The sequence below is a fragment of the Ceratosolen solmsi genome, unplaced genomic scaffold, assembly GCF_000503995.2.
Source record: "Ceratosolen solmsi marchali unplaced genomic scaffold, CerSol_1.0 scaffold6, whole genome shotgun sequence".
Taxonomy (NCBI): Eukaryota; Metazoa; Arthropoda; class Insecta; order Hymenoptera; family Agaonidae; genus Ceratosolen; species Ceratosolen solmsi.
Genome location: NW_011948414.1, coordinates 13,118,918 through 13,142,350, shown reverse-complemented (window position 1 = coordinate 13,142,350; position 23,433 = coordinate 13,118,918). Strand labels below are relative to the sequence as shown.

The window sequence follows — 23,433 nt, the reverse complement described above, 5'->3', positions numbered from 1 at the left end:
ATATATTTTGAAATTAAAGAATTAAAAAGCATTTTGCTGACTTAAATATATAGCACTCATTGGATAATAGTTTTGCTATGTTTATTTATTTATAGCTTATTTATATCTACGTCTGTATTTAACATGTATTAAAAAAAATCATTCTTGGATTTGGAAATATAACCAGAGATAGCTGAAGAAACCGCATTACTTTTACACATAGTATAACATTGTATCAATATTCTATTTTTTATAAATTTTGTATATATATACACGTGTCTCTCTCTGTGTGTGTGTGTGTGCATGTGTGTGTGTGCATATTCTAATAATAATTTAAATATGTTTTATTAATAATATTTAACTTAGTCACAATTATAAAAATATGATTGAAAATACATAAAAAATATATAAATGTCATAAATGCCATGTAAAATAAATCAATGGAGTAGAGTAAAAAAGAAATTTTTAAAATTAAGGTTGTCTATTTTTACAACGGTCATGTTTATTTTAATAAATTTCCATAATATGCAGTTATTGCAACTAATTTATTATTAATAAAATTTTGTTCAACTTCTATTTTTGATCCTGGACCCCCAGCTGTAACTAACTGAAAAATAGAATTTTTAAATTTGTATTTTCTTTATATTATTAAAAAATCATATGCAGATAATCTGAAAAGTCTATATAAATTGAAAGAAATACAATTTTTTAAAGTTTTTTAAAAATATTTCTATTAAATTTCATATTATAAAATATTTTATTCTTTTACTAATGAATCAACAGTATTTAAATTATTCAGAATTTATAAAAACGTAATCTTATTACTATATTTATATGGTCATGTATGCACTTTTTTATTTATTAATAGAAATAAATACTTGTTAAAAGATTTATTTACTATCATTGGTTTTTATTATTTATTATTTGTATGAAAAAATACCATTTACTTTAATAAATGTGATCGTTTTCTTGCTTGTAAGAAAGATATACAGTCTTATTTTGATTTACAAAACAAGCCAGATTGCACTAAAATATTTCTAAATATCGTATCAATTTAATTTATTCACATTTTTTATTGATTGTAAAAAAAACTGAAAACTTTATCTTATTGAAAACTTCATCATTTAACTATTTTGATTTTCATATTATAAACGTGACAAAATATGTTTTCTATTTCAAACTTCTATGTAGCATTTGAATAAATTACAAGTTTTTATAAATTGAAATATAAATTGTAATTCTTTTATTCTTTGAAACAATCCATAATTTATTGATTTTAAATAAAAGTAATATTGATTATGTAACTAAATAAAAAAAAAACCTTATTAATGATATCGAAGAATTATAATAACATAAATTAGAAATAGCATTTCTGATATTTTCCATTGACTTTTCAGATTACCTTTAAAAAATTAATTGGTACTATACCTCCAAAATATTTATATTTTTTGGTAAATAGAATGCAATATTATTAGAAATAATCTTCGATATTTCAAGTAATTTTAATCCTCCTATTGGGCTCATAATATTTCTAATGTCATAAACATTATTGTTAATATAAGATGGTCCTCCCCACGGAGGGCTCAAAAATACTACATCACCAATTAATTTGTCAACCAAACAAAAATAATCTCCCAAAATATATTCTATTTTATCATTGACGTTGTAAATTTGGGCATTATGTTTAGTCATTGCAATTTTTTGAGGATCAATATCTATAGCATAAACTGTAAAAGAAAAATATTTAATTTAATGACCACAACCTTTTTAAGAGTACAATTTTATTTCTCTCTCTCTCTCTCTCTCTCTCTCTCTCCATAAAGCAATATTTTACAATACTTTAATATATATAAGTTTAAAATTTATTATAAAAAATTAATATATTATCAACCTAACGTACATCACGAATTTGAGTTTAATAGCTGTAATCATAAAACGATTGATAAAAAAACTAGTACTATAATTTTTTTTACTTATATTTTATGTCTTTATATAATGATTATCAAATTCAGTTATCGCATACTTTGAAACATACTAAATTTAAAAATAAGTTATACTACTATATTTTCAAAAATTCAATTTTGTATAAATTCATGTATAAAGTTAAATTATTGCGTCATGTTTTTTATAAAAGTATTATTATAAGATTTAGAATGGGATGTATTTCGTATTAATTTCAGTAAATCAATATAAAATTTTTCAGAAAGTATACTATAAGATATATCCCTCCATAAAATATTGAAGGATGGAGTTGAATAAAATGAATAAAACTAAATTAGCTGAGATATATTAGATATTATACACGATCGTTGCATCAAATTTTATGAAAAAGTAATAAATAAGAAAAATAAAAGACTGCATTGGTCTTTACTGTAGTTGCAAAATGCTTGTTGTACTGTAATATTATTAATTAAAAAATTTATTTACTTTTAAACAATTAACAACATAATTATTCTAATGAGATTATTCGTAGAAACTATTATTTAATTTTTATTATAAATTTGAAAAGTTCATATAGTTTTTAATTGTCATTAGAATTATTTAAAGAACTTTGTATTGATTACAAATAATAATGTGCATAACTTATTTATTTATTATTAAGTATGACAAATTTAAAAACTTTAATAAGCTTATAATAGAAAAAAAGGCTTGAAAAAGGTATTATCGATCTTGACTATTTCTATTTTGTTTTCTTTTGATAGATTTCAAACTTTTTTTAAACAAACTGTCTCTTTTGTACAGTTCCATTGTTCATTATTATTTTATATTTTGGTAATGCAAATTGGTATTTATTAAGAATTTTGCCTTTAAGATTTATATATACATTTTAAGAGATTTACTAAGTTGTTGATAACTATTAAGAAAATGGTACAAAAAATAAATTAACTATAAGAATGTTATTAAACGATGCAAAATATGATAAAATTTAGTGGATCACAATAATACTTACAAAAAAGTCAGTAGCTTTAGAAGATTATATAAGATATTTTCAAGTAGAAAAATACATAAGTTCTTTAACAACGATGATGATAATCAAGGATTTATAAAGAGTGGCTATAATTTGGCAATTTCAAAAAAATTTCATTCAATTAATACAGTACATATTATTTTATTAGATAATCTTTTTTTAATTATTTAGTAATTATATATTTTCTTGTAGATAGATACTTTTGAATTACTAATATAAAAGATTTTAAGCAGAAAATGCATTATCAAAGTACATAATGAATGGATAGATATCTCAATAAAAATATAAATTACTATCAATAAGTCTAATTTAATTTTTTTTTGTTAATAAAATGCAATGCTTTTGCTATTACTTTACTGAACCATTTTTTTCGCTATTTGCTGAAATTTACTTAATTATTGATATTTTGTCGAAATCTCTATTATTAGATAATAATTTATAATAAATAAGTATATTATTTCATTTAAAATCAGAAACACCGTAGAAAAATGAAGTTGATATTATTTTATAATTTATTCTACTATATGCAAAATAATGTAATTAAACATGTTAAACGTAAATGAAAATTATAAAAATTTTTTTTGTAATGGTTGTATATTTTAATATTACTTTTAGCATAATTAATTAATATATTAAATATATTATACGTAATTAAATCATAATAATTCAACGTTTCATTTAAATTAAAATTTACCTATTTGACAAGTAGATGTAAAATGGATCGAGTTACCACCAGCTCCACTGAAAGCATCAATTAATATATCACATCTACATCTCTTAGCTATATGTTTTGCTATTTTTTCTGGTGTAACGGAAAACCAACTTTCTGTAAATTATAAATACAATTTTTTTAATTTTTAATCATAACTTATTGGAATTTATATTGTAAAAGATATATATCTACATATTTTAATTAAAATTATATTCTTAACATTCCTTGCTTTGATGGGATTTAATAGTAAATGTTAAATTTTTGTTTTTCTTTATTTTTCAATTAATTACTTGTGCATTAATTTAAATATAACTAAGAATTTAGATAAAATTAATTGATTATAGATTATTTATAAAATCATTCCTATACCTTTATCTAAAAATTTTCTATTATTTCTTATAATCGATCCCAATATGCCAAAATTTAAATATAATATCTTGTTAACCCTTGAAGGAGTTTGTTAATTTCTTTAATTTAAATAAATATTATTAATATTTAATAAATGACAAATCATTTTAAAGCAGTTAATTTTGGTTGTGATAGTATGCGAAACATTCTTCTTAAGAACTTAATTAATAAAAAAAAATGCATACTATTCGAATGTACGTCTGTAATACTCTATAATAAAGTATAAGTTTATCACAATAAAGTTAATACGAATATATAGATTATATTATTTTCATCAAGATTAATTATTCGCAAAAATATGCATTTTTCTACTATCTTTCTATTATCTATCTATAATCTTAGATTCGTTTAACCTTTAACTTAATAATAATGTTTTTTATTTTACTAATATCACAGCTTTATCAGTTAAATGAATTTTTTTTTTAATTTTTTATATTTTGTACTAACTTATTTTATTATTAGTTTTCTGAAATTTGTAATTAATAAAAAGATTTCAAATATTTACTAAGTTATTTTGATAAAATATATAGAGAATAAAGAATTATTTAAATAAAATTGTTTTAGATGGATGTGTATAAGCTTAACACTATCGTGGTATACTTTTTAAAATCGTTTTCGTGATTAAAATATTGTGCTCAGTTCGTATTTTTCATTCTATGACCTTTGACTATTTTTTGATTATTTTTGATATATTTTTTCATATTTAAATTTTATGCTAATTGAATGTTTGGATTATGACTATTATTAACAGCACTATATTTTATTATATTCATTTTTGTATTTATTATTATTATATATATAACTTGAGTATTCTTTTTTTAATATTTCCAACTACTATCCATTATTCATTAGTACTTCATCGACGTGAATGAATAGTTATTCAGTATTCGAAATTCATTATTCCTGATTTTTATAATTATTCTTGCAATACCATCTATTAGATTCTTGTTTGATTGAATTGCTATAATGTGTTACTTTTTTTCTATTATTTTGTTACTTAAATACATATTGGTATTATATTACTAATTGTATTCATTTGTCTCTTACATCCAATTTATTTTGTATATCTTTAGTATAACTTAATCATTCAATGAATTTTACCATTTTATTCAAATTATGTATGTTGAGATATATATTATATTCTGTTGTATATTAACTATTTACACGTGTGGTTGCGTTTAAACTTTATTTTTAAATTATTTTTACATTACATCTACCGATAGTGTTAAAACATTTTTATTAAATGTCGTTCTAAGTCTATCACTATCACTTATCATCACGAATATCTATACTTTTAATTTCATTTTTAGAAAAAGTTTATATCTTAAAATATATTAATATGCTATTTTTTTCTTAGTATATTTTGTATTATTTTTTTTTCTAATTTCCCTAATTTCTGAATTTTACAGCAAAAGAATCATCGTTAAAACAGATAACAAAAAATTATTTAGTACATTTAATTATAAACAAATAAAACTTTGAATTAAAACAGACAACATGGATGATTCCATCTTACATTGTGTAGGTCCATTTCCATAAATACATAAATATATATATATATGTATTTATATATTTGTATTACGTATTACTCATATACCCACAAGTACTTATACATATCCATACTCAGATCTTATAGTAATATAGTATCATAATAGTAGTATATTCGTAATTATGAATTTAAAAAGTTTTTATTTATGTTAGTACTTAATGATTTGTATTTCAGAATATATTACAAATAATCACTTACCATAATCCAATTGTATTCCATCATCGAACTTACTGAAAAGCTGATATCGTTTCAACCAATATTTTTTAAACACTGAATTATGTTGTAAATCAACTGCCGAATTACTGTTAAATTGAAGCAACTCCTTATGCTTATAATTTTCTTTATCGTTATAATATAAATCTGTTTGAATATTTGAATATTTAACTTCCTTACATTTTAATTTTATATGCTTACGATTATCTTTATCTATAGCTGAGTTAGAATTATATATACAGTTATTAGAAGTATTACAAGTTGTTTTAATTTCATTTTTACTATTTTTAATTGTTTTGTCCTGTAAAATTAATTTTTATTCATGTCATAGATATATAAGATACTACTTAGAAATAAAACTTTTAATAAAAACATTATCAAAATACAATAAAATTGTATAAAACATTTGTATATGTAAAATTTTACTGAAAACAATGAAATATGAATATGAACTAGGTTTAGGAAGAAAAAAATTTATATTGATTTTAAAATACACAATGAAAACACGGAAGGAACTAACTCCTTAGGAGTTCCAAATTCATATTTGCATAACTTTATAATAGAATTAGTATGTTTTACGACAAAATCGTGCTCTATATATAGCAATGATTAAAACGTTCTCAATATCCAACTTTTCATGATTCGGATGTCCTAGTAGATTTAGGTGCACTATTTAAAACTATTTAAATTTAAAATTTACTATTCAAAGACAATGTACACTATTCATGGTATTTTAACATTCCAATATATATATATATATATATATATATATATACTAGAAATAATCATGATTACTTATTTCTATATCGCGTGGTGCACTCATTTTATATAATATTTACATTAAGTTGATATTAGAGCGAGCTTTTCTTGAAAGACTATTTCTTCATATCGGTTGATTTATTTTTTAAGGATTATTTATTACAGACAGTGTTATATAATATATATATAATCCTGACTGGAATCAGACTAAAAAACCTCCTTTTGATGGTGGGTAGAGGTGTTTGTGGCAAGTGGAAGGGGCAATGTAATTATTCACTACTATTTGTAGTATTCCTTGTCTTTCATTTTATTAAATATAGTATATATAACAATTAGTTAATGGTCATAAGTGTATGAACGGATGGCGTGGGTGAATTTGGTGGTGAAATTTCTTCAATTGTTTTACGTGATGGTGAGAGTGTGTGTACTCTCGGTAGAGTAAGGTGCGATCTCTTCCCTTTACAAACGAAACGCTGTAGTAGTAGACGCGCACTCGAGGGGCGAGTGAGACGATACTACCTTAGCCGCCGGTGTAGCGTAAGCGCCGCTGCTGTCTGTGCGGTAGGGAGGACGTCCGTGTTGCATCGCTGCTTACGCGGGCGTGAAGTCCGCCCGTATAGGTGTGGTGTATGTAGCGGTAGTGTGCTTTACTTACGTGGGCGCTGAGCCGCCGCCATAGTTGTGGTTGTAAGGAACGGTTGTCTGCGTTGCTTACGTGGGCATTGGGCCGCCGGTATAGTTGTGGCGTCACTATTGGTTCCCTGAATGGCTTGATGTACGTGAGTAGTTGCAGTAAATAATGCCTGTAGTGGTACCGCTTGCAGGTAGAATAGTGAACCCGTCGTGGAGACTGTATGATTAGTATTTGCACTACAAGGAAGATGTGCGTCAAACACTGCTTTTAAATATTCTCGTACGAGCTTGCGACGCCGGCAGCGCATCGGTGTCTGTTGCTATGCCGATCATTGTTGTGACGTCAGTAGGATATAGCCTTGGAAGGTTCATCGGCATTACTATTCGGAATTATAATTTAATATTCGAGTATTCAGCGTAGTGAAATTTCCCGAATTCGCTGAATTGTGTTTACATCGTAAATGTCTGGGAGCTTATACCTCTCCTACTTTTGTATTTCGCCTTTAACTGCTTCAATCCGTAAAAGTCCATAATTATAAAATTTAATATATATATGAGACTTTATAATGGCCAATCTTTTTGAATATGTAATATACAGCTGTCAAATATCCTTACATGAGGTTAAATATTCAAAGTATAAAAATGATAATATTTTCATGGACGTTTACACAAATTTTCTCAAGTTTTTTCTGTTACTTATGCCATTTCTGGATTGATATCAGCTTATAACAATCACGTGAAAGACTGTGTTTTGTATTTATCTATAAAAATATTTTACAACTCACTGACGTAAAATTTAATGGCTTTGTGGAGACAAGCGAACAGTATATAACTACTTGAAGCAAAAGTAGGATATTGTTCTAAAATTCTGTAGACATATATTCGAAGTCAGTTCTATTATGGATAACTCATGATATTAAACATTTTTAAACTATTACCTTCCCTACTAAAATATTTCTTTTCACTTAATTCTACACTGAGATACAGAAAGATATTTTATATAAATGTGATTTGCGAACGTAAGATTGAAGATCTGTGTTAAATTTTCCCAGAAATGAATTGACTTTTATATAAAAAAAAACGTACATGTATTCATTATACCTAATAAATTATTCTTATTCAAATCAACATCAATTTAAACTGCGTGAAATGGCTATTTAGTATTGTAATAGACCTAAGACTATTCAAAGAATATGAATAATAACATTTTCTAAGTCATAATAGTACCTTATGTCGCTTAGAATTCAAGCATAATATTTTATAATTTTTATATTAATCTTCAAAAAGTTTTAGTATGTCCATAGTGGCAGAAACTTATGAAAGATTAATTACTTTACAAAAATTAAAAAATAATAGTTACAAGAGACATGTTTATTTAAATTTACTTCTTTATTTAACAATTTAAAATCACCTATGAATGTTTTATAATCATTCATTCATAGGTAATACGTAATAACAACAATTAACTAACTAAACTAACAATTAACCAACTAAATCATAAGCACCCTAAGAATTTTGTTTTCAGTATATATAAAATACAAATTATTTCTATGCTGTGTATAGGTACAATATATATAACATAATTTTAAATTAATTAAAATTAACGTAGCTCTACTTTATAAAATTTCTATTTAAATAATATATACGAAAGTAATCATAAATTCAATTCATAACATATCAAACAATTTTTTTTAATATATGACCTAATCCAATTAAACATTACCTTTGTCTTCAAATTTATAACAGGTATGTATTTCAACATATCTGTCACTTTTCCTTTAAACCGACAGTCATTAATATTGTTTCCGTAAGAATAACCCATTAAAGTAAATATTTTTGATATTCGATATGAATCCATAGAATGTAGCTTTTCAGATCTATTGTAAAAATAGTATCAATTATTATTTTTTTATCTTATAATATATTAGAAAATTTTACCTGTATTCAAAGAATGGAATGGAATTTTCAATATCTTTCGCAAAATATCTAGAATCATATTCAAAATCCATTAATGTACAGAATACTTTCATATCAAAACTACAAATTTTATTTTGTAGTATACTATTTATAGATGTAAGTATAATCTTCATAATTACATCTATTTCTAATTTATATAATTTTTCTATCGTTTCGATGAGTGTAAGTGAATGTACCTGTAGATAAATATTTTTACAATTATGTAATTTTATTGGTTACAATAATCAAACCTTAGAAAAATTAATAGATTAAATATGATAGTCACTTAAATGAAATAGTATTGTATTATATAATAAATACCTTAAACAGATAATATGAAACATGTTATAATTGACATTAAATTATTTTAATTTTTACTATGATTTTCGATTTAATTATATGTCTACTTATAACTTAGAATACAATTTGAAACAGTTAAGATATTGTGTAATAGTTTAATTTAATTAGAGTTTATTTATTATATTTTTTTATAATACTTAATTAAACATTGTACAAATTATAATTAAATCAACTTTGGGATATCAAATTTCGAATATATAAATTACATAAATATATAAATATACAATTATTATATTATATAAAAATAAGTTTTTCTAAATATGAAGATTAAAGAGAAAATAATTTAAAAAAATATTTTTCATACTAATACTCATGTAGTATTAAACCTTTCAATTACTTTTATATAAATTTTCTCAAATTAACTATTTAAACTTTTTATAGATTTATAAAAATGTTATAGATTAAAAAAATAATAATACAGATAAAGTAGAGAAAATCAATGTTGATTAGTAATCTCTTATTAAGATAGTAATATCAATAGAGTAGAATATAATATTCCCAACTTTTTTGTTATAATACTTAATTAAACATTACATGCCTATAACTCTGTATTAAATAGAAATCATAATAACCTTGAAGTACAACTGAATGCAATTTCTATTTAATACTATAAGTATGACAAGCAAGCAAATATATTTAATTTTATATGTATTTATATATTTATTTAAATTTTATGAAGTTTAATAACTTTTATAACCCAGACATCTGGGGAAAGCCCAAGAGTATTAGCCATCTGGAGAAACGTGCAACGGTCGTTGGACATCTGGAAAAAGTCGTTACATCCAAAAAATAAAGTGCACAATCGTATCCATTCTTTTCAGCACTAACTAGGCTGTTATTAGGCTGTATTTAAAGGAAACACGCATCAAGACACGCTATTCAGCCATGAGCGAGTCACTCAGGAGCTATCCTCTCTCTCTTAGTGGGGATGCCATGAAATAATCGCTGTTTAAGTGAGGACAGCAAGAAAAAAACAGTCTCTCTCTTTCTCTGTCAGTGAAGCCATTACAGAAAGAATACACGTCATTCTCCAGTGCGCAATAGTTAACAAGCAGTCAACGGTGCTGACTGCATTATGTGAAAATATTCGACTACAATATGCATGGTATCGAAGCACTACTTATCACGAAGTATACCAGTAGTCTCTATTGACGACAACTATTACATAATTAAGCCAGTCCTTCCAATTGAGTATACATAACTATCATGACTCTTGCTAAACCTTACAGCATTACTAAGGGCCTCAATTACATAAATAAGCCATACTACATCCAACTAAATATTTACAATTCTTGCTAATCCGTACAATATTAGCAACATCATCATCATCAAAAGGAGCATCTCGTGTTGGTGAAATATTCACCACAAGATCAGTTCCAGGCAACTTCATCGTTGTGATAGAACATAGTATACACTCCTCCATTAATTAAATCCAATACAAAAATAGTGTAATTATAAATAAATCATAATAATACATTCAACGAAGAAGTGCACACACAGTATATTTCTACAGCTCTTCCACTTAAGTCCTTACCTAAGCATCCTCTAAGAAGAGTGGCTCATTATTATAAAGCTATAGAAACATTGGCAGCTCGAGCCAGAAAATCAAACAGTTTCGAACAGTAGTTATCCTTAATATATTAAAATATGTTTCGAATTTTACTATGATTTGTAGTTCAAATATATAATTATTATATATTAAAATTTGATTAGAAAAACCATATAAAGCTACGTTCTGAACGTAAAAAGGGAATTATTACAAAGTATTTGATACTTTTAATTGTTTTTTTTTGTTTAAAATAAAATATCTCAACAGGAAAATGTAAAATTTTAAAGTACCTTTTGCAAATTTTGAAAATTTAGTTTGTGATATTGTTTGAATTGTGTGTGACAATTATTATATTGTTGAAGATGATGACTTTGCCATAAACAGTACCACATATTGGCATGCAAAGATGCCAATGTTTGATTCGTAAAAGTATCTGAAATTCACTTATACAACAATCAATAATGAACATAATTTATTTTTAATAATCTAGAAAACTTACCAATAACAAAATTTAATTTTGATTTTTTATAACACATTTTGAATTTTGCAGATAACAAACTCGAATTAATAAATTTTCTTGATTTATCGAATTCTTTTACTATGTTAATTTCAGATTCCACTTTTTTCTGAAAAAAAAAATTTAAAAAAAAAATTATTTTTATTAAAAAAATTAAGACTAGAATAAATTTGTAAATTAATTGCACTTTTGAATTACTTGTAATTGTATCTATAAAATATGCAGTTTTAAATACATTAAATAAAACAATAATTTTATAATAAAAATAATTTTTTAAAAAGGCAGTAACATAAAAAATGTAAAATATAATAGTTATGAATAAACAATATTAAAGATGTAGGTATAAATAATGATTAACGAATTTCTTTTTCTCCATTTCAGCTTGTGTAATTTCACGGAGAATTGAACGTATACAATATTTTTATTTTATAGTACAAAAAGTAAGATAAAACAATAAAAGCAGATATTAAATACTTGATTATATTATAAATTATAAACAATAAATTAATTATGAATGAATATGAAATAATAATTGATACATAGATTATTAATAAAGGACTACTAATATGGATATTACAACCCAGTTTCAATAACATATCCAATTTCTTCATAATTACTGAAAATGAACATGTATAATTAGTATTTTAATGATTAGGCTAGCAAAATATTGAAGCAAAAATTATATAAATAATTGAAATTCGATAAAAAAATATAATTAACTTGATTAAAAGTAGTTGAATAAATCAATACAAGAAGTTTTACCTTTGAAATTTACTAATACGATGAAAAGCAAGGAGCTATGATTATATCAATTAGCAAACTTATTTATTACTACTTTTAGCATGAATAATGTGATATTTCAACACCACCTTAACTTTAACTAGTGCAGGGATACTGCTATAAAACGCTTTCAAAACAATGTAATGACATAGTATTTAAATTTACATGTAATCACAATTTTTTAAATTTTATGCCAATTTATCTTTGAACCCATCGATAATAAATGGGTTTCAGTCAAGATGAACGATATGAAATAAACTTTAGCATTAATTTAGAGAATGATGATGAATATTAAAAAATACTATTCTATTTAAACTGACCTTACATGAAAATTTTTTCGCATTTTTATACTGTTCATTCACATAAAAAAATTATTTAAATGTTGTTATTAAAATGTTAACGTTGTATAGTTATTGAATGAATTGCCAAATTAAATGTAAAGCATGAGATATCCGGAAGCTATTTCAAGACTACTTTTATAATAAAATAAATTTGAAAATATTTACAAATAAGTCTTTCCTTGTAGTACAATTTATTACTTACTGTTTTAAGTAATCACGGATTAACATATCTATTAAGTATAAGAAGTCGAAAAAGAAAATCGTAAAAGCTTGTTTAATCGTTATGTTTCTTATGTCACCCTAATATGAAACTAAAGCTATGTAAAACTCATTTTGTTTTATAAGCTGCATTCTTTTTTCTAGACAACCCTACATTTATTGAAGCAATTGGATTGTTCCATCATCTCGTAAAATTAATAAAGAAATCCTCTTCTACATGTGAAAATCTACTTGATATTCCCTCAACTAAGTTTAAAAGATACAAGGTTAATTTTTGAATCTTAATTATTATTTCTTTAAATATATTGATTAATAATATCCCTTAATATTCAATCATCGTGTGCTAGGTCATAACACATCAGCCATTTCATTAGCTAACATCAAATATTGTTTGACAAGAAAATATAACTTACTTTGTATTAAATAAATTATATTAAAAATAGGACATCTACACGAATTCAGCAGATAACATAGTTTTAAACAAAACACAAATACAGATGTTAATATATATATAACGTAATATCACATACTATTAAATCAGTAAATTAACTGCTCTTCTTTGCATTATTTAAAATTATTTCAAAATAACTACAAACTATTTCTGATCAATTTCTTCTACTGGAAGAAAAACATTGATTTTAAATGATACTAATTTTTATTTTGAATCTACATATTTATCAAAAATTCTATTTTAAATTTAAAAACTCATTAGTGATGTAGATTACATTAGACCTAATGATCTACATTAGATCTAATGATCTAATAATATATAATCTTCTGATTATTTATTATTCGATAATAATAAATACTAAATTATCTTTAAAATATTTGAAAATCATTTATATTGTAGGTATGTCTGACGAATTATGTAGGAAAATATTTAATATGAAATGTGGACTTCATATAAAAATTAATGGAATGAAAACCAACATCTTTATTTGAATAAATAATTTTAAAAAATTGTTAAATTAATAGATTAAAATATCAAATATTACCAAAATTATTAGTAAATAAAATAAATCATGTTTAGAAATTATATTATAATAATTTTATTTCAGAAAATTATATTACGTTATAAATTACGTGTCTTTTCATATATAAAGTATATCAGTTCAAGAAAAATATCTTTAATGTTAATTATTGGTTTATATATAATTAATGATATTTATTAGTTATTTGTATAATATAATATTAATAAAATTATAGCTTACCATTTGTTTTTGAACAATATTTTTAATAATATTTGAAATTCTGCTAAAATTGTATATATCATTGGTATTAATATAATCCTTATATTTTACAATCCAGCTTAAATATGTAATAGCTTCTCCATTATAAAACCAGAAATTGTTCCATCGAAATTGAATTAAAACACTGTGTATCAAGTAATCAATGATTGAAAAATAATTTAAAAGTTTATAATTTTTTAAAATATCAAACTGATATAATTGATAACTATTTCTACTTGTTAATAAATTATACTTTAATATTTTGTCATTATTATGTAAAGATTTTAAATAATAATAAATGAAATTTTTATCATTTAATATAAATGATTTAAAAGTTGTACATAAACTCGACATATTGACTAATGTGGATTTTGCTTCTAAGTAAATATTAAATTTATTAAATACATTATTATGATTCTGAATTTCTATAAATTGTGAACATTCTTTAATTAAACTAGTTTTTGAAAAAACACAATCTTTCAATGTTAAATACATTGTTACTATACAATCAAACTCGTAGATGTAAATCTTTTTTATGTATATTTCTGTGTCGTGTTTAAAAAAGGATTTAAATAAACTAGGATTCATGTTTTCCTGAAATACAAATTAGACAAATTTATAATACATAAAATTTATAGAAACATTTAAATATTTTTATATTACATGCACAAGTTCATATTGGGATACATAAACAGGAGATATTTTCTTATATATCTATAAAGTAATGAGTTCATATATACAAACAATAATATAGAGGTTTATACAATAATTCCGGTTACATTTTTTATTAATTCACCATAAATGAAAGATTATAATTGGTTTGTAGAAATATCCATATACAATGTATATGCAATAGATATGTAAAATTATAAAATTATAAACTTGACATGATATACTGACGATAATTGACATATTTGAAAATTTAAAAGTAAAATTATAAAATCATAAAATCCACTTAATTGATTTATTATCTGAAATTGGGACTTGGTAATGAAATTACCAACTATTACTCGATATATTTAAAAATTATTGTTGGTATATATATGTATTTTCTTCATTAATATATACAATACATTTTAGGAATATTAACACTGTACTTTTGTTTAAAATTGATAATTTTTATAGAAACTTTACTTTCTAAATTTTAAATAGAAATAGATTTTTATATACAATTAGACAATAGCTTGTCTTAAAAAATTAAACAAAAAAAAATTTTCCAAAGTTTTTTTTTTTTTTTTTAATGAAGTAATAAAGGACATATACCCAAAATATACGACCTTAGTATTTTATACGCAAAACATGACAAAAAATATATATAGTTATACGCAAAGAATAAGATGAAAGATATAAAATAAAAAAGAGTAGTAAGTGAAAAAATAATGACTAAAAATAAAATTCTGCTTTAAATTAGTGTTAACAAATCTTTACATTCATTTAAATGTGTAACAATATAAAATATTAGCTGCAAATTGATTGTAACAACTTCTGGCAAACTTGTACATTATTTATAACATTTTATTTATTAAATATATCTTGTCAATTGATTAATAATATTCTTAATATTAATTTAAATCAAGTTAAAATTCTATCATTGATCATTACTATTCAGGAGGACACAGTTCAAAGAAATTTATTTTTAACCTTTTTCATACATTTTATATTTTTTAAATAAAAAACACGATTTTAACATAGCAATAACTTTATCAATAATATCCAAAGTTTTTAAAATAAAAATTCTCCAAAGTGTATATTAATTTCAATTCATTATCGTAGAAAATTCTTGCATTTTAAAGTAATTTAAAAGCAATTAATTTATATTGAAAACAACGTATAATCATATTATAAATGTTTGACTATCTCTTCACAAACATATGTAATATTTTTGGACAATTGCAAATATTTTTCAAAAATTTTTATAAATATTTCATTTTTGACAGAAAAATATGAAAAATACCCAAATGCACAATTATAGACCTATAGAACTAAAAAATCCTTACAAACAAAAATTATCTATATTATTTTTTGTATTATTTTGAAATAAAAGCGACAATAAATATTTGTTGATATTACTTGTTTTTAACGAGCTAATAGATCACAATTTATTATTAAATATTATAAGAATATATAAGAAATTATTTGAATTAATAAAACAGTAAAACATTAATGAAACCGAAGAAATGTAAATGTAAAGAAAGTAATTGGATAAAAAATATTTCACGTGAAGACGTTCTATAACATATTATCAACATAAATCGAATTCAAATAAGTATTTGTAAGATAAAATTTATAGCAAAACATCGACGCAATTACATATTTGTTAACATACATACATTAGCAATTATAGAATATTTAGTAATATCTAAAATATTTAATATAATACATACTAAAGTTACTTCAGAAATTTAGAACGAGATTTAAGTTTACGGAAACAGTAATACGTAAATACCAATTAAAAAAAAATTATATGATAAATCTGGCAGAGGTAATAACTTATATATCTGGTAACAATATTAAACAAGTGTAATACACGAAGTAGTAGATATTTATATAAAGTAACGATAAAAATACTTATATTTATAATATATTATTACTTATCAATATCTTGTTTGGTAATATTATAAAAAATATATTCAATATTGCTAAAGTCAATCTATTAAAAATTTTGTTGTATTTTTAAATTTCTCAAGAGCCATTTCAACCGATCAAGATTGCAACTTATTAAATAGATTTATTAAATTTAAAATTAAAAATAAATAATATATTTCGAATAATATTTTTAATTATATAAAGTTTTAAAACAATACTCTTCGAAGGATAATGAATAGGATACTAGAAAAATGTGATTCAATAAAACTATATTTGTAATATAAAGATTACAAAATTTATTCTATAAAAAATTGTCTTTGGACCCTTACTAAGTTTACAATTTCATATTTAAAATCTTTAACCCGTTATCGAAGATATATGATGAATTAATTAATTATATAAATAATTAATTATAATCATATAAACTAAATAATAATTATAAAAAAATATATAATTAATAATAATATAAACATTAATTATAAAAATAAATATAATTTTATAAATATAAAATGTAAGATAAACAAAATAACGTTATTTAATTTAAGTTTATTAAAAGAATAACTTTTTACTGTGTGCTACACTAACTTTATTATAAATTTACTATATGTTAAATTCAATATTTAAATATTTATCTATTACTTTCTTATTCGCCATTTTATATTAATCTAAATTATCGATATTTACCTGGACTATGATTGCTACTCAAAGTTCCTTAAAAAACCTTCATTTAAAACATTCAAATTTTGTGATTTCTTACACAACATAAAATTTTCTATTAAAACACACCAAAATTGTTGAATCTATCTTTTTATTTAAATGAATATGAAAGATTGTTTTACTTTTACATTATTTGTTTACTTATAATTTGATTAACCCTTGTTTTTTTCTCTTTTGAAATTCATTAAATAATAAATATTTAATTTACTCATAATTTTATTAATTTATTTATAAATTTCTAGTATATAACGAATTCATGACGTTTCACACATTTGCGGTAGTTTAAACAATCAAGGCTATTATTAATAAAAGTAATTTAATGCACTGAAAATTCGATCAATTTATACAAGCTTTTAATGGTATAACTATATAAAATGGTTTAATGTGGAGTTCGATTAATTAATGTTCCCCGCTTCAACTTCTCCCATTTCCCCAAAATATTTTTTCTGTAATGATTAAAATGAATTTAAAGCTTTATCTTCACGTATGTGTTACACAACGTATATATGAGGCAGCAATCATGAATATTTTGTATTCTAACACATTCCAATTCTATCATAATTATTTAAAAATAACTAAACATAAGGTAGTATATTTGAAAGTATAAAATGAGAATCCCATCCAATTAAGTAACAAAAGTTGTATATATTAATATACGACATAAAAATATAATAGTAAGATAAAAATATTAAATATTAAATATATATATATATATATATATATATATATATATTACCTTTAAAGCACACCATTCAAAAATATTCTGTTTATGATTACAAAGTATATTTTTATACTGACTAGTCAATTTGGTTTGGTTCATGGAATCATTTGGATCATCGTATCTATAAAAAATATTGATTATAAAACTATCTTAGATAGATTATAAAATTAATTTAACTTACTGCATAAGATATACAATTTAAATAATGAGTATAAATGCATAATTTACATATTTTTTTAAAGGTTTGAAATGCTATAAAATGTACATTTGGATTAAAATGTTTGAAAATAAACACATTATTTTTTTATGTTGTTGTTTCATATGGTATTATTTACTTCATTATATTGCACAAATTCAGCTGTTTATATTGATTGAAATTGATTTTCATAAATAAATTGTATGGCTGTAGGTCTCATTTATTATTGACATCTATTCTCTTTGAACTTGTCTCAAAGTTACATGACAATTATATATTTAAAAATTATTTCGTGTTTTTATAGAATTTCCACAAGTTAGTGTACGTCACAATTTATTTTATGAAGAATTAATATAACACGGGAGGAAAGAAGAGAGTAAAAACAAAAGTGAAAAAGAAGACAAAATGATAAAAAAGAACGAAAACTATTCATTATATATCTTTAACGTGTACCATTTTCGTAAGTGTATTCAATTTATTATACAAAATTACTATTTTTTAAATTAGCATGGAGCGAGTGATTATTAGTAGCAGCATTGTAATTGGCAATTTTCTGGTAGCCAGTAGGGAATGAAATATTTTATTAAATTATTTATTTATATGATTTTTTATATTTATATGCTTATATTTAATAATTTTTTATATAATTCTGATTTAGCTTCATTTTCAAATTTTATTTTTGGTGTCTAATTTATAAATATTTCTGTTTAGAATTAGACTATCGCCACTAGTTTACTGGTGGGAGAAGTGTGGATAAGTGGGAGGGGTACTGCTTCTATTCAGTATTTAACACGTCTGCGTTGCGTTTTATTTTATAACTATACTATAAAGATTCTACGTTGATGATGAGAATTGTTGAGATCTTGCCTTTCCTTGATAGTTTCCACGTGCTGGTAGTATGCACTATATGGCGAGGTAGGAGGTCGTAAATCTCCAGATCCTTTTAACGTGGTGCGCTTGACGGAGAAGTGTGAGGTCTTAAATCTCTGGACACTTCTTCGTGTAGTGCCACGTGGTAGTCACCTGATTGTGGTCTCCTCTTTGAGAAAGTGCGCGTTGGCACTGAGCCTTGAGGAAGTGCGCGATGGCACTGAGTACGAACAGGTGTGCGTTGGCATCGGATTCTTGAGGAAGTGTGAGGTGGCACTGAACATGAGGAATTGTGCGTTGGCACCGGGTATGAGAGAGTCCTCCAACAGCTTCATACGCTTAGGCACTATGTATGAGGTTCGACGTTGAGTAGTTGCACGAAACTGATGAGTATTCTTTCCGTAGCGGCTTTGCTGAGAGAGCTTCTTACTTCCTTGGCGTCCCCAATGTTAGAGTGCGACTCCTTCACTGTAAGAGAGCGCGTATTCCTTCCATGGTATCCCCATTAAGGGAGCGCCTGTGTTTCTGAGTGACAGCTCATGGCTGAGTAACGCGTGGCTTACTAGCACCTTTCCCATGGTGTGCTTGCTTTAAATATCCACGCGACAACAACGAAGGCGATTGTGGTGCTAGAAGCAATAGTTGTGACTGTGCATTTTAGGCTTTTTATCTGATGTCCAACGGTCGTTAGACTTTTCCGCAGATGACTAAGAACTTGGGTTTTCCCAGATGCGTAGAGGCAACGTCTTTGCCAGATGTCTAATGACTTGGACTTTCCCCAGATGTCTAACTTTCTGGAAAGGTTCTCGCAATTTTGAACTATTTGAAAGTACAATTCATTTTAAAAGTTACTTTAAATTACAATTGATTTATTTGCTTTTAAAATACGGTTATAAATTACCGATTTTATAAAAATTGATTCAATGGAAAACAAAATGGGTTGGCTGTTGCTCATTCCTGAAAAGTGCCAATACAAACTAAATGCTGTCAATGTATTACCTAAAAATGCTACTAATATTTATTAAAATAACACCCCTGATTTATTATAAATCAACATTCTATTTCATATAATTATTTGACAATATTAAGTAAAAACAGTTCATTTTTTAGAGAACTGTCTATATTAAATGGTAACAAATCATAGAGGTACTGGTGATTTCAAGTTTAACTAAACATTTTATTTTAAAACATGCAGTCAACATAAGGTATTCGAGTATACAACACTTAAATGTGCTAATGCAGGCAAGAGTCTCTTTATACACAGATTGATTAATGTAATAAATACTGTTGTATTTCTATTTATTTTAAATTTAAAAACGCTAAACATTTAATATTCATACTTTAAATAGAATACCTGTAAAATATTTTAAATTATCTGGATTGAACATTTTATTTTAAATACGATACTGTATTATACAATATTTAATGTAAGTTATTTCTTTTAAATTACATTATTTAAAAAACTAGAGTTTTTAATAAATTTTTACTAACTTTGCAGTATCTAAAGTTTTAACAATTTTTTGTATATTGAATTCTTTATTTTTTATAAAATCACAAAATAGTATCAATGATTCTCTATTACTAATTAAGTGAGCAAAAATAATAGTATATAATATTAGTATAAAATTATTCTAATTATATATCTATAAAAATACAAATTAACATACACAGTTCATTAAATTTGAATTGTATATTATTTGACTATTAAAAACTCATTTTTATTACTTGAAATAAACTGTATATGTATATATGTGTAAAAAATATTAATATATCAATTTATACTAAACTACAGAATTTTATAATTTCTTTGTAAACATTGAAATTATATTATTTGAGTAATGGGTTTTGGACAATTTTTAAAATTGTATTCATAAATTTATTTATGATTCTCCTACATATAATAAGAGTTCAAATATAAAAAATTGTTTAAATTATTTTTCCAAGTACATATATAATTTTAGTTACATTCTTATACTATTAAATTATATATATTACATTAGAAATTAAGATTACTATAAAATATGCAATATTTTAAATTTATGAATCATCCATATTTCTTTAAGTATATTGAATAAATATAAATAAAAATAGTCTTAGAATATGAAATAGAATGAAGATATTTACCTTCTATTTTTAAGTTATCATTTATTATTTCATTATCAAATTAATATATATATTACCTTGTCACTGCTCTGCTACATAAACAATAGATGCAAGTATTTTCATCAAAAACATTGTCTTTGTTTGCAACATACAATACAGCAAGTGTCTTACTACAGTGTTCATGCATATTATTCAAACAAATATTTAATTTTATTTTCAATATAGTTCCTTAAATTAAACTCTGCAATCGGCAATGTATGGTTACGCGTTAGAGATAAATCATTTGGTTATAAAAACCTATGTTATATAAGTAATACAACTAAATTTTATATCAAGTCTATTTGTTTTAATTGACATTTCTTACCTAAACATTTTCAATATAAAAGTTATATTTTAAACGTTTATTTGAAAAACTAATTTCTATAATACAATTGTTTACAAATTTAATTTTTGTATGAATCTGTTTGTCGTAATATACTAAAGACAGAAGTTTAGGTTAATTGTCTTTTTAACGCGCGCAATTTAAGTTGCAGAATCTTTGAAAATTTTCAATTGTATTAATTTCAAATAAAATCCATAAAAATGAAATATTTTACAAATATATTAATAAAAATTAATGATAAATAACTAAAATTTGTTTTATTTTTCTAAATTTTATAACAAAATATTAGTAACTTAAAACAAATGAAAGAATTAAAATTTTTATACTTTATTATTGTTGCTATAATATAAATTTGTTATTAGAAGTATAATATTTTGTTTGATATCACTAATAAAATACTTGTATATTAATGAAATGTGTGTGCCTATATAATATACATCAATTTTTTGTTCAAATCATTAACTGATATATATTTTTATTATTTAAATAATTAAATTTTCTATAGTTTTAGATTATAGTGTCTAGTAAACATGACAATAAATTATATAAGTTACAATAAATATATTTAACAAGTAATCAAAAGCTAGTAAGTGTTTATTTTATTTTATTCTGTAAATAATAAAAATACATACTATACTTATTTGAAAATTTAATGTAATTGAAATGAAAAGATAAATTTATTTATCTAAGTAAAAGAAAAGGAATTATTTACAAATTATTGTACTTGCATACATATTTTACATAAGTGTTTTTTACAAAGAACTATAAAAAGTTGTTTATTGTAAATAAGTTTTATATAAAAATGCTTTGATACAAGTCTGCATTTATGATCTACATAAAATTCTAAATACTTCACCTTTTAATCCTATAAAACCTTGATAAATTCTAAACAGCTATTCAATTTCATTGGTGACAGGCTCAATTAAATAAAAATACATACAAAGTGATATATATATATCAATGTAAATCATCATTTATTTCTTGATATTTTCTTTTATCTATAGTCAATTTTAACAAAAATTCTTTAAAAAATAGAATTAATCATAAAATTAAAAAAAAATAATCTTAAAAATAAAGAGCGATTTAATAGTTAAATGTAAGTATGAAACCATGAATAAATTTTTTGTTTAACCAACAACCAATTTAACTAGTAACATTAAGACCTTGTTATTATTACAAACCTTGTAAAAGCAAGTTTAATAATAGTATATAAATCCAGAAACAAATAGATATTAAAATTACTTGTAAAAAAAAATTTAGCAGTCAATAGAATATAAAAAAAAATAAATTTTAAGTTATATAAATTCAATAAATTATAAGATATGTTATACTCATTATATATTATAAAAAATAAGCACTGATTTTAAATTTCAAACATATTTAATAATGTTTTTCCATAAAAATCATGAAATTCTCTATGAAATTAAAATAAGTGGAAAATATGACTTCAAACAACTTAATATTTATGTACTACAAAGCATGTTCTATATATTAAATTTCGTTATTTAAGGCTACAATTTTATAATGATTTGTCTACTAAATTCATAAATATCTTTATTTCACTTTTAAATATTCTTAATTATTATGTGGTATTAAAAAATTATTTTCTTTAGTATAAATATATTATTAATTTTATTTTATTTCTTATGACATTTTCAATTCAATTATTAGGTAGTAGTGTAATTT

At 23.2% G+C, this 23,433-nt stretch overlaps 1 protein-coding gene across 1 annotated transcript; it reads right to left on the bottom strand.

Annotated features, from left to right (window-relative positions):
* Positions 1–481: 481 nt before the first annotated feature.
* On the bottom strand, positions 482–14,849 carry Tgs1 (Trimethylguanosine synthase 1). Its single transcript, XM_011507469.1, has 9 exons — positions 14,836–14,849; positions 14,212–14,317; positions 14,155–14,178; positions 11,586–11,712; positions 7,244–7,458; positions 5,815–6,118; positions 3,642–3,773; positions 1,408–1,706; positions 482–586 (listed from the first exon to the last, which is right to left on the bottom strand). The coding sequence occupies exons 1-9, from the start codon at positions 14,847–14,849 to the stop codon at positions 482–484; spliced, it is 1,326 nt and encodes a 441-aa protein (XP_011505771.1).
* Between the last annotated feature and the right edge of the window lie 8,584 nt (positions 14,850–23,433).